The 13232-nt window shown below is 44.8% G+C and overlaps 1 protein-coding gene across 1 annotated transcript in view; it reads right to left on the bottom strand.

The window, feature by feature from the left end:
• The window catches only part of LOC147979000 (uncharacterized), a 37321-nt gene extending 30675 nt beyond the window's left edge, over nt 1-6646 (bottom strand). Inside the window, exons 1-4 of the mRNA XM_087514981.1 lie at nt 6623-6646; nt 6375-6508; nt 6071-6290; nt 5889-5987 (exon numbers count right to left, since the gene is read on the bottom strand). Of these exons, the coding sequence (XP_087371107.1) occupies nt 5889-5987; nt 6071-6290; nt 6375-6508; nt 6623-6646 (477 nt within the window). The remainder of the gene's footprint in view (nt 1-5888; nt 5988-6070; nt 6291-6374; nt 6509-6622) is intronic.
• Between the last annotated feature and the right edge of the window lie 6586 nt (nt 6647-13232).

The following is a 13232-nucleotide window of genomic DNA, read 5'->3' as shown; positions in this document are numbered from 1 at the left end:
ATCACACAGTTCTGTCAAAAGAATGCTTATAATGATGAATTGGTTGTGCAATATGAAGGACCAAAGGAGGAACCTATACCTCCCAAGGTTCATCTTGGAGAATTTTGTCCCAACAAATTTAGCCCTTTTGATTACTTTTGCTTGCCTCAAAGAAAACTTGCTGCTGAACGTAGAGAATACGAAATGAGTTTTAACAATCTATCTTATTATTATGGCAATACCTAGATCTATTCTTGCTTGTTATGCCTAGCTAAGGGCGTTAAACGATAGCGCTTGTTGGGAGGCAACCCAATTTTATTTTTATTCCTTGATTTTTGCTCCGGCTTAGTAATAAATAAATTATTTAGCCTCTGTTTTGGTTGTGTTTTTGTGTTTAATTAGTGTTTGTTCCAAGTAGAACCGTTGAGAAGACTTGGGGAAAGTCTTGTTGAACTTGCTGTAAAAAACAGAAACTTTACCGCTCATGAGAACTGCTGTCATTTTTATTTGGAAAGTGCTATTTAGTTAATTCTTTTTGCATATGATTAATAGATAAATTTCGCACGTCCACCAATTTATTTTAGAATTTTTGGGGTTCCAGATCTTGCTCTAGCTACAGATTACTACAGACAGTTCTGTTTTTGACAGATTCCATTTTTCGTGTGTTGTTTGCTTATTTTGATGAATCTATGGCTAGTAAATTAGTTTATAAACCATAGAGAAGTTGGAATAAAGTAGGTATAACATCCATATAAATAAATAATGAGTTCATTACAGTACCTTGAAGTGGTCTTTTGTTTTCTTTCGCTAACGGAGCTCACGAGATTTTCTACTTTAAGTTTTGTGTTGTGAAGTTTTCAAGTTTTGGGTAAAGATTTGATGGATTATGGAACAAGGAGTGGCAAGAGCCTAAGCTTGGGGATTCCCATGGCATCCCAAGATAATCTAAGGACACCTAAAAGCCAAAGCTTGGGGATTCCCCAGAAGGCATCCCCTCTTTCGTCTACTTCTATCGGTAACTTTACTTGGAGCTATATTTTTATTTACCACATGATATGTGTTTTACTTGGAGCGTCTTGTATGATTTGAGTCTTTGCTTGTTAGTTTACCACAATCATCCTTACTGTACACATCTTTTGAGAGAGGCATACATGATTTGGAATTTGTTAGAATACTCAATGTGCTTCGCTTATATCTTTTGAGTTATATAATTTTGCTCTAGTGTTTCACTTATATCTTTTAGAGCACGGTGGTGGATTTGTTTTATAGAAACTATTGATCTCTCATGCTTCACTTAGATTATTTTGAGAGTCTTAATAGCATGGTAATTTGCTTAAAATCCTAATATGCTTGGTATGCAAGATTAATAATAAAACTTTCTTATGAGTGTGTTGAATACTATGATAAGTTTGATACTTGATAATTGTTTTGAGATATGGAGATGGTGATATTAAAGTCATGCTAGTTGAGTAGTTGTGAATTTGAGAAATACTTGTGTTGAAGCTTGTGATTCTCGTAGCATGCACGTATGGTGAACTGTTATGTGATGAAGTCGGAGCATGATTTATTTATAGATTGTCTTCCTTATGAGTGGAGATCGGGGACGAGCGATGGTCTTTTCCTACCAATCTATCCCCCTAGGAGCATGCGCGTAATACTTTGCTTCGATAACTTGTAGATTTTTGCAATAAGTATATGAGTTCTTTATGACTAATGTTGAGTCCATGGATTATACGAACTCTCACCCTTCCACCTTTGCTAGCCTCTTTAATACCGCACACCTTTCGCCGGTATCATACACCCACCATATACCTTCCTCAAAACAGCCACCATACCTACCTATTATGGCATTTCCATAGCCATTCCGAGATATATTGCCATGCAACTTTCCACTGTTCCGTTCATGACACACTCCATCATTGTCATATTGCTTAGCATGATCATGTAGTTGACATAGTATTTGTGGCAAATGAACCGTTCATAATTCTTTCATACTTGTCACTCATGAATCATTGCATATCCCGGTACACCGCCGGAGGCATTCATATAGAGTCATATCTTGTTCTAAGTATCGAGTTGTAATTGTTGAGTTGTAAGAAAAATAAAAGTGTGATGATCATCATTATTAGAGCATTGTCCCAAGTGAGGAAAGGATGATGGAGACTATGATTCCCCCACAAGTCGGGATGAGACTCCAGACAAAAATAAAAAAAGAGAAAGAAAAGAGGCCATAAAAAGGGAGAAAAGGCCCAAAGAAAAAAAAGAGAAAAAGAAAAAATGAGAGAAAAAGATAGAAGGGACAATGTTACTATCCTTTTACCACACTTGTGCTTCAAAGTAGCACCATGATCTTCATAGTAGAGAGTCTCTCATGCTGTCACTTTCATATACTAGTGGGAATTTTTCATTATAGAACTTGGCTTGTATATTCCAATGATGGGCTTCCTCAAATTGCCCTAGGTCTTCATGAGCAAGCAAGTTGGGTGCACACCCACTTAGTTTCTTTTTGAGCTTTCATATACTTATAGCTCTAGTGCATCCGTTGCATGGCAATCCCTACTCACTCACATTGATATCTATTTATGAGAATCTCCATAGCCCATTGATATGCCTAGTTGATGTGAGACTATCTTCCCCTTTTTGTCTTCTCCACAACCACCACTCTATTCACTACTACAAAAACAGCTATAGCCAATATGGACACTAATGGCGCACTATACATGTCACTACAGGAATCAGCTATTTTGCCGTCTGCCACGGCGGACGGCAAAGGCATGAACGGCGGACGGCAAAGGCCTTTGCCGTCAGCCGCGGACGGCAAAAGGCTCCGGCAAAGTAGGCTACGGTAAACAGCTACTTTGCCATCTGCTTCCTGGCGGCTGACGGCAAAGGACCTTTGCCATCTGCGGCGGACGGCAAAGAGAGCGGACGGCAATAATTGCGCTGTCAGTCCGTTAAGTGGCTAACGGCAGGCCTTTGCCGTCCGCCGCTGATGGCAAAATTTCTAGTGTCTTTGCCGTCCGTCGTATGATGTCATCTACACGTCACTACATGGCAGGTTCTTTGCCGTCCGCCACTGATGGCAAAGTCTTTGCCGTCTGCCACTGTAGGCAAACTGACCAAATGGGTCAGCTCCCAGGAAGCACAGCTGGATGCCACGTGTCTTCTTTGCCGTCCGTGGCAAACGGCAAAGAGCCCGTTGCCGTCGGTGGCAGACGGCAAAGAGCCTGCCATGTTGGCTCTTTTATATATTTTTTATTAAATCCAACAATTTTCATCACAAATATATATGACATATATAGATATATTTCAAAAGGCCATTACAGAGCAAACATATAAGATATCCAAGACATAACTTCATCATCCAACCATATATATTACATGCATAGTTCCATCATACATAACAAGTTCAACATAGAGGCATCCAACCATATATATTACAATAGTTTCATCCAACGATACATGCATAGTTCAACGATACAAAAGAAACAGAGAAAGGGATAAGGAGCACTCCATCTATGCAAGCTTTCGTCAAGTGAATGAAATCTGCAAAATGAAAAATAAGAAAGTTAGAACAAGAAGAGTAGAACAGGAAGAAGAGTAGAACAAGAAGAAGACTAGAACTAGAAGAGTAGAACAAGAAGAGTAGAACAAGAAGAAGACTAGAACAAGAAGAGTATGTCATTTATGAGCTAACTTACGTGAAATGGATCATATATGAGCTAACTAAGTTGAAATGGGTCGTTTATGAGCTAGCTAAGGTGAAATGGATCATTTATGAGCTAACTTAGTTGAAATGGGTCGTTTATGAGCTAACTAAGGTCAAATGGATCGTTTTTGAGGTAACTAAGGTGAAATGGATCGTTTTTAGCTAACTTAGGTGAAATGGATCATTTATGAGCTAACTTAGTTGAAATGGATCGTTTTTGAGCTAACTTAGGTGAAATGGATCATTCATGAGCTAATTTAGTTGAAATGGATCTTTTTGAGCTAACTTAGGTGAAATGGATCATTTAAGAGCTAATTTAGGTGAAATGGATCGTTTTTTAGCTAACTTGGTGAAATGGATCGTTTATGAGCTAAATTAGTTGAAATGGATCGTTTATGAGATAACCTAGGTAAGATGGGTCATTTTGGAGTTAACCTAGGTGAAATGGGTCATTTTAAAGCTAACGTAGGTAAAATGGATCATTTAGGAGCTAATCTAGGTAAAATGGGTCATTTTTGAGCTAACTTGGATGAACTGGATCATTTATAAGCTAACCTAGGTAAAATGGGTCATTTTAGAGCTAACTTAGGTAAAATGGATCGTCTATGAGCTAACTAAGCTAAGTACAGATCGTTTTAGAGCTAACTTAGGTAAAATGGATGGTTTTGGAGGTCAGTAAGCTTATTAAGTCATTTTGGAGGACAAGAAGCTAAGTCTAGGTCATTATGGTAAGCATTGGAGGAAATAAAGCTAAGTCTAGGTCTTTATGCATGTGTTAAGCAAAACACTAGATAAACTTACCAAGATCCAGGAGGTGTAGGAGCGGGGTGGCTCGTGTAGGTAGATGGAGAAGGATCGTGCGATGCTTGTCTGGAGTTACACTGCACCAAAGATCATTTCCAATGTCTTGTTAGCATGATGACACTCAAATGTTAAGACTAGCAAGTAATGTCCATTCAAATAAAACTCACGGTGGTCCCAGGAGCAATCACTGGCATCGGCGGAGCGGTCTGACCTGTCTTCTCGCACACAGACTGCACATTTGGTTTTGACGACTCAGTCATACTAGTTAGTAATGAGACAAACACTACATGAATGTTTTGGCTAATCTGCAAAAGAAACTTACCACAAGGAGCTCGTACATGGCCCTTGCCTGCATGTCATTCCGTGCCCTCTCCTCCTCCATCATCTTTGTCGTCCTCTCCTCCAACTCCCGCTGCCTCTCCGCCGCCTCCGCCAGAAGTTTCTCCGTTCTATCTCTCTCACTCTGTATAGCAGCCTGCAACACCACTCACATGACCATTTGTAATCATTGATGGAAGCGCACACAATGTAATTAATGGAGAAAGATAACTGAGTACGTATCACTAACCTTGATGGCGAGTTGCACTGGCCGTTCACGAGGCCTTATCTCAGGAGAGGAGCTCGACTGGTGCGCCTTGATCTCCGGGAGAGTGCTAGGACAACGGATAAGTCCATCTCCAATGGCTATGGAGCCATGGGACCTCCCGCCACCAGATATCATCACCAGCTCTGGATCAATGGGGCGCTGGCTCGGGTTAAAGTCCTCCCCTTTCCTCGCCTTCCCCTCATCTCCATATCTCACGAGCTTGTTGTGGGAGGAGATGTTGGTGAAGTTGTTTGCATCATCGAGGTCAGACTGAGAGAAAGCCTTGGCTTTCTTGAAAGAGGCAGTGTGGGCCATGGCATACAGGTCGTACACCTCTGGCACCTTATCCGCTTTATTGTAGCGTGCCTGAAAGAGAGAAACAATGAAAATTAGTAATTAAAGGGCTCAAGCTAGCATGATGAATGAATTGCATGAATCATGAAGCAAACCACATACCCAGTTGCGCCCGAACTGATATAAGTTGGAGCTACCTTTATGGTGTGGCACACCTTCCATTTGGGAACGTTTGTCCTTGGCCTCGTTGTGGAGGGCTAGCCATTGTTTTGAGCACCACTCATCGACCAACACCTCCCAACAATCCATCCGATCCGCACACCATCTCGGAGGCGCCTAAGTTAGCAAAGAGAAACTTGAGCGCTACGGCTAAGAATTACTAAATGAAGGAAGTTAAGTAGAGAAGGCCTTAAGAATTACCTTCATGTACTGCTCCTTACTCAGGAACTTATCGCGGCACGCCGGCTTGGTCTTCTTGATACCACGCAAGGCGTGGTAGTCTCGAACAGCCTGCACCCGAGCCTCGTGCCGTAAGTTCTGGAGTAGGCGCTTGCAGACGTTCTCGATGACATGTGCCGCGTCCTCCTCGTATCCCTCCTCACACCTGTAGAATGTCTGCAATCAAATGATACAATATTGATTAGTACAATTAATAACTAGCTAGTTGAAGATTTTTAAATGTGTAAAGGAGAAATTACCCAGAACTTTCTGATCACCATGTCTGCCCTCGTGTCGCACACGACACCGTCGATAATCTCATCCGGCGGGGCCGGGGCAGCCACGTAGTGCTCCCAGCTCAATCCAAGCTCTGGAAGCCGACCCTCACCAGGCAATGTGACAAACCCCGGGAAGTTTTGCCGGCAAAGAACTCCAAGGACGGAGTTGGGCCGGCGGACACTATGATGGTGGTCCCAACCCCTACAGCATGACAAGGCCAACGCATTAGTTATTTGAAGAAACGTGAATGCAGAAGGTACAAAAATATTAAATGCACTTACGTACCTCTCCCCATCAGGGAAAATCAACCACCTCTGCTCGCGGGTCACCGGCACGGACGGGAGCCGTGTAGCACCACGCTGGTAGACGTTGCCCCCCTCCTCCCCCTCCTCATCAGTCGGCTCCCCGCCATCATCAGGCTGACCCGGCCAGGTACCCCATCCAGACGTGTGCTCCTCCGGGGTCTCGTGGGCCCTAGTCTCGTGGGCCGAAGGCCCGTCGCCCCGAGGCTCGTGGGCCGAAGACTCGTGGACCGGAGGCTCGTGGACCGAGTCCATGCAGCCTCCTCCTTAGACGAGTCCACCCTAGCAGTCATGAGTCCACCCTTTTTGGAAAGACGTGTCTCTTGGAAGAATTCTCCTTCATATGTGTCTGGGTTAATGTGAGGTTCATAATCCTCTTCCTTTGGGGGAGAAAGTCTAGCACGTGGCGGCACTTCATAAACGACATCCCAACCTTTCAGATTTGGATTAGTTTGGCAGGCCCACGGTAGATAGAATACTTGGGTCGCCTGTTGAGCCATAATATAGACATCAGGAACATCTAAATGAGTGCTTTGGTTGATTTCAACTAGCCCTATATCCTTCTAGTCTCCTTCGGCTGAAACCAATAACATTTGAAGACTACGACATTCGGTGGGTTTTCACCATAGAACAGAAGTTCATAAATTGCTTCAACTCTCCCATAATACTCGGTACCTCCTTCGCCGATAGCAGATACACAACAATTTATAGACTTTCGGTCGGCCATAGATAGCTCTTTGCCATAGGTACGAAAGCGATACCCGTTGATGTCGTACTTGTCAAATGAACGGACCTTATAGTCAAAACCATTAGCGACTTGTCTCAATTCGGCGTCCATAGACTCTGAATTAGCCTACAAGTTTAATATGAAAGGATTGTTGCATTATGCACAAATTAGCGAATGAAATGAAATTGTCTAATAGAAATTACCGTTTGTTTGAACCAAGAGATGAAACCGGGATAGCCACCTCCTTGCTTTGCGAGAAGCTCATACTCTTCGACGGAATCCTTTTGGATCTCCGCTCCATACGAGAATATGGCGACGTATCGACTGTATGACATATCCAGGAATAAGAGTAGTTCAAAGGAAATAGAAGTTGCGAAACAATGTACCGAGAACTTACTCGATGTACGGCCGCACTTCTATCAGGTTGTTGAAGATATACAACGAAATGGTCCGCCATTCTTCGTTATCCAAAGATACTGGATGTGAAACACTAGCTGGTGCGAGATTCCCTTTGAATAGGCTGAGGTTGGATCCACCCTTTTTAGGCTCGTCAGCATTGTACTGAGGCTTCGGATTATGCAAATGACGATTTTTGGCTTCGTAGTGCGCTGTTACGAAGTTTGCCACCTCCTCTGTGATGAATGCCTCAGCCATCGATGCTTCAATTCTACGTTTATTTTTACATTTTTCTTGAAGCGTCTTCTGCATCCTCTCAGTTGGGTAGCACCAACGATTTTGCACGGGCCCCCCCAATCTTGCCTCGGTCGGGAGATGCAAAATCAAATGCTGCATTGGATTAAAGAAGCCTGGTGGAAAGATCTTCTCTAACTTGCAGATCAACTCCGGCGCCAACTCTTCCATTTCTTCTAGCACGCCAGGCGATAGTTCTTTCGCACAAAGAACACGGAAGAAATAGCTGAGTTCTGCCAGTACTAGCCATTCATCCTCAGGGATGAAGCCACGCAACATCACCGGCATTACCCGCTCAATCCATATGTGCCAATCATGACTCTTGAGACCAAATATCTTCAGTTTATCAAGATTCGCTCCCCTCTTTAGATTCGCTGCATACCCATCGGGGAACATCAACTGCTGTTGCACCCACAAGAGAATTTCCCTCATAGCTGGCCTTCCAAGATTGAACCATGCCTTTGGCTTCGTCCAGTTCTGCTTTCCTTTCGGTTCTTTCATGTTTTGTAACGGCCTATCACATAGCGCCTCCAGATCGACTCTAGCCTTAGTATTATCCTTTGACTTCCCATCTATGCCGAACAATGTACCAAAAAGTGCCTCGGCGATATTCTTCTCAGTGTGCATCACGTCGATGTTGTGTGGGCAAAGGAGGTCTTTGAAGTAAGGCAGATCCCATAAGCATGTTTTGTGAGTCCACGCGTGCTTAGTATTATACCCCTTGAAGTACCCTAGACGTTGTGGATCTGGCTCGAGAGCGTTTAACTGATCCAGGGTCTGTTGGCCTGTCAATGCAGGTGGTGCAGAGTTTTTGACAACTCTACCCCCGATGAAGTTCTTCTTGTCTTTCCTGAACTTATGGCGAGGATCCAGGAACTGTCTATGCATGTCGAAGCAAGAAAACTTGCGACCGGCCTGAAGCCAACGAAACTCAAGAGCTCCCTTGCATGTGGGGCACGGGAACCTTCCATGCACACACCAGCCAACGAATAGCGCATACGCTGGCAAGTTATGCGTCGAGTACATGTACCAGACACGCATTATGAAGTTCTGTTTGCTAAAGGCGTCGTATGTCTTGAACCCATTATCCCAGGCTTCTTGCAATTCGTCCTTAAGCGGCTGCATGTACACATTCATATTTTTGCCCGGATAGATGGGTCCTGGAATTATCAACGTCAGGAAAATGTTCTTTCTTTGCATAATCTGTCCGGGGGGAGATTGAGTGGAAAGACAAATACGGGCCAACAACTGTATTGGGCTGCCGTCATACCAAACACACTGAACCCATCCGTGCTGATGCCGACTCGAGGATGCCTCGGATCTGCCGCTTTGTCAGCATGTAATTCATCAAACTTTTTCCACGCAACACCATCCGATGTGTGTACCATCATCAGATTCCCATCTGCATCTAGTTCGGTTCTTTTGCCTGTTTTGTGCCATGTCATCTATCTGGCCGTCTCTTCGACCATGAAAAGACGTTGAAGTCTTGGTACGATTGGCATATACCGAAGAACACTAACGGGGATTTTGGTCTGTGTCTTCTCACCCATACCGTTGTCTACCACAATATACCTGGAAGACTTGCAAATGGGACAATAGTTCAAGTCCGCATAGTCAAGCCTAAATAAGGCACATCCTTTCTCACAGGCATGTATCTTCTCATAGGGCATCTTCAGTGCACGAAGGATTTTGTCCGACTGGTACAGGTTTGCAGGCATTACATGGCCTTTGGGTAGAAAGCGTCCAAATACTGTCATAATTGCGTCATAGCATTCTCTGCCCAAGTTGAACTGAGCCTTCAAAGCCATTACTTGTGAGATGGCATCCAACTGACAAAGCTCAGTGTGCTCGTGGAGCGGACGTTTCGAAGACTCCAACATTTCATTAAAGGCCTTTGCAGATTCCTCCATCTCCTCGTCCGAATCCCGATTATCATCATAGCCTTGCACCATGTTTTCCATCCCGGTACCATGCTCATCGGTGCGATGACGATCCACCTCAGCTCGGTCACGTTGGGCAGACTCACCATGAAATGTCCACACCGTATAATCGGGCGTAAAACCACTCTTCTACAGGTGTTTGCCCATTTCAGCCTCTGTCTTCTTTTCCCAATTGCTGCACCGGAAACAGGGGCACCAGGTTTTCTTTTGGCCATTTGCAAATGCGGCTTGCACAAAGCCCTTAGTTTTTGTGAACCATTCAGCGCTGCATTTGTTCTGACCAGTGTGACCGGTATACATCCAAGCACGGTCACTCATCTTGACTTTCAGAGCTACTGGACACACAACAATTATATATGTAATTCACCATGTATATATTCATTAGTTGATCTACTTTGTCAATTTTATTACGTCCATGCAACCTACACTCTAATAGGTAATGATAGGTCCTAATCCCACCCGTGTATGTGTAGATTGGGTTCATTTTCCCATGCTATGCTCCGGATCCGACGCAAAATTTCGGCAGCACCTCCCCGCTGTTCTCCTGATACACGTCTCTGCAATAAACAGAGAGGATGTGTACCCGGAGAACAACAGGGGAGGCACTGACGAAATATATGCGTCGGATCCGGAGCAAAGCATATGGGAAAACGAACCCAATCTACACATACTCGGGCTGTCCATGGATAGCGTTGGACAATTCAAAAGAATCAAGGTTATAAATATGCAAATGCATGCATATTTATAACTATGACGCTTTCGAACGGGAGACACATATTGGTTACGCATACTGATGATTCAAGACACATATATAGCTAGCTATCAAGTTTCATCGGAATAGATCAAATAATTAATGGGGGAGGAGGACTTGTCATTTGTGCTCACCCACGAACGAAGGGGCAGAGCTCATCAAACGCACGGCGAGGTCGTCGAACACCAAACCTCGCAGCGATGAAACAACTGCACATTTAAAACTACACGATCAACACAATTATATATGATGTTTTTCATAACAAAATCGAAAAATATATGACCTAACTAATAATTCACAAATATATGACCCCGTCAGCCTTTGGAAGGCCAAAGAACACCTTTTCGGGAGGTGTCGGTGGTCGGGGTGTCCTGTCGGTGTCGGGGTGCCGTGTCGGGGTCGGGGTGCTGTTTCGGGGTTGGGGGGTCGGGGTGTCGTGTCGATGTCGGGGTAGTGCCGTGTCGGTGTCGGGGTGTTGTTTCGGGGTCAGGGTGTGGTTTCGGGGTCGGGGTGTTGGGTTAGGCTCGGGGGGTCGGGGTGTCGGGGTCAGGGTGTCGGGGTCGGGGTCGGGCTCGGGGTGTCGGGGTCGGGGTCTCGGGGTCGGGGTGTCGTGTCGGGGTGCCAGGTCGGGGTCTTTTTTCCTTTTCTTCTTCTTCCTCTTCTTCCTTTTCTTCCTTTTCTTCCTTTTTTTCCTTCTTCTTCTTCTTCTTCTTCCTCCTTTCCTTTTTCCTCTTCTTCTTCTCCTCCTCTCCTGTTTTTTTCTTCTTCTTCCTCTTCTTCTTTTTTCTTCTCCTCCTCCTCTTCTTCTTCTCCTCCTCTCCTGTTTTTTTTCTTCTTCTTCTTCTTCCTCTTCTTCTTTTTTCTTCTCCTCCTCCTCTTCTTCTTCCTCCTTTCCTTTTTCCTCTTCTTCTTCTCCTCCTCTCCTGTTTTTTTCTTCTTCTTCTTCTTTTTCTTTCCTAAAACTGAACTAAACCTAAAACTAAACCTAAATCTAATCTAAACATAAACCTAAAACTAAAAAAAAGAAAAAAAGGAAAAAACTAAATCTAAACCTAAAACTAAACTAAGACTAAACCTAAACCTAAAACTAAAACTGAAACTAAATCTAAACTAAACATAAACCTAAAACTAAAAAAACAAAAAAAAGGAAAAACAGAGGAGAGGTAGAGCTCACCTGGGCCGGTGGAGGAGGTGTCCGGTGGAGGAGGGGGGCGGGGCGGCCTGGGGCGGCGGCGCCGGGCCCAGGGCGGTGGGGCGCGGGGGGGCGGGGAGCTGGGGCGCGGCAGCGCTGAGACGGGGGGCCAGTGGAGGAGGGGGGGCGGGGCGGCGGCAGTGGCGACGAGGCGGGGGGCCAGTGGAGGAGGGGGGGCGGGGCGGCGGCGCCGGGCCCGGGGCGGTGGGGCGCGGGGGGGCCGGGGCGCGGCGGCGGCGAGTGGTGGTGGCGGCGGCGCGCGTATGGGAGCAGGGGAGAGAAACAGAGAGAGAGGGCGCGGGGTGGGGGCGCGCCGTTAGATATGTTAAATCTTTGCCGTCCGCCCCCCTTTGTCGTCCGCTTATTTGCTCTTTGCCGTCTGCTAGCAGACGGCAAAGAGGGGGGCCCGTTAAGTTTTTTTTAAGCAGCTCGTCAGTGGGGCCCCTCCCTCTTTGCCGTCTGCTAGCCGGCGGCAAAGAATCTTTGTCGTCAGCTAGCGGACGGCAAAGAACTGGCTGATGGCAAAGGCTTTCTTTGCCATCAACAAGTTCTTTGCCGTCTGCTTTCGGGTAGCTGATGGCAAAGAGCTTCTTTGCCGTCTGCTAGCAGACGGCAAAGAGCTGGCAGATGGCAAAGTAGCTGATTCCAGTAGTGTGTGGTGCGCCATTACTAAATACTAATGGCGCACCATGTGTTGGTGCGCCATTAGTGTGCAAATACTAATGGCGCACCACATCCACGGTGCACCATTAGTAAATTTATTTTTTAATTTTTTCAAAACTACTAATGGCGCACCGTGGGATGGTGCGCCATTACTAGTTCAACTAGTAATGGCGCACCACTCCCACGGTGCGCCATTAGTAATTAAGTTTCAAAAAAAATTCAAATTTTTTTATTTTTATTTTTTAAACTACTAATGCCTCACCATGGGAGTGGTGCGCCATTACTAGTAACTAGTAATGGCGCACCATCCCACGGTGCGCCGTTAGTAATTTGGCCCAAACATTCCACCGAATGCCCCCCCCCCCTCGTGGACCGCCTTTTCAGTTTCAAAAAAAATAAGAGAAAATGATAGAAATGACAAAAAAATAAAAGAAAATAAGGTTCCCATGTGATATGTGGTCTAATTGTTAGCAAAATTTACAAACATGAATTTTCAACTTTTTTGCAAAATCTCTCAAGAATTTGTAAAAATGGGCATAACTTTTGCTTACGAACTCGGATGAAAAAGTTTTTTATATGAAAATCATCTACTCGAAAAGTTACATCCGAATTTAACGGGGGAACCTAGTTAAACATTTTCAAAATCCTCAAAAACCTAACAGAAAAAAAGATATGGGGCTTTTAAGATTTGAAGAGGCAAAAAAATTCAAACTTACTAATGGCGCACATGCCCATGGTGCGCCATTAGTATCTTCCCGCCTTCAAAATTCAAAATAAATCAAAAAAATAAAAAAAAGTTACTAGTGGCGCACCTGCCCATGGTGCGCCATTACTATGCCGTATATATGGCTGGGCATGTCCTCTCCTCCTTACCTCTT

This window comes from Triticum urartu, chromosome 3A (assembly GCF_056163025.1).
Source record: "Triticum urartu cultivar PI428250 chromosome 3A, HENAU_Tu73, whole genome shotgun sequence".
In the NCBI taxonomy this organism is placed as follows: domain Eukaryota; kingdom Viridiplantae; phylum Streptophyta; class Magnoliopsida; order Poales; family Poaceae; genus Triticum; species Triticum urartu.
This window is presented reverse-complemented; position numbering and strand designations above follow the sequence as displayed.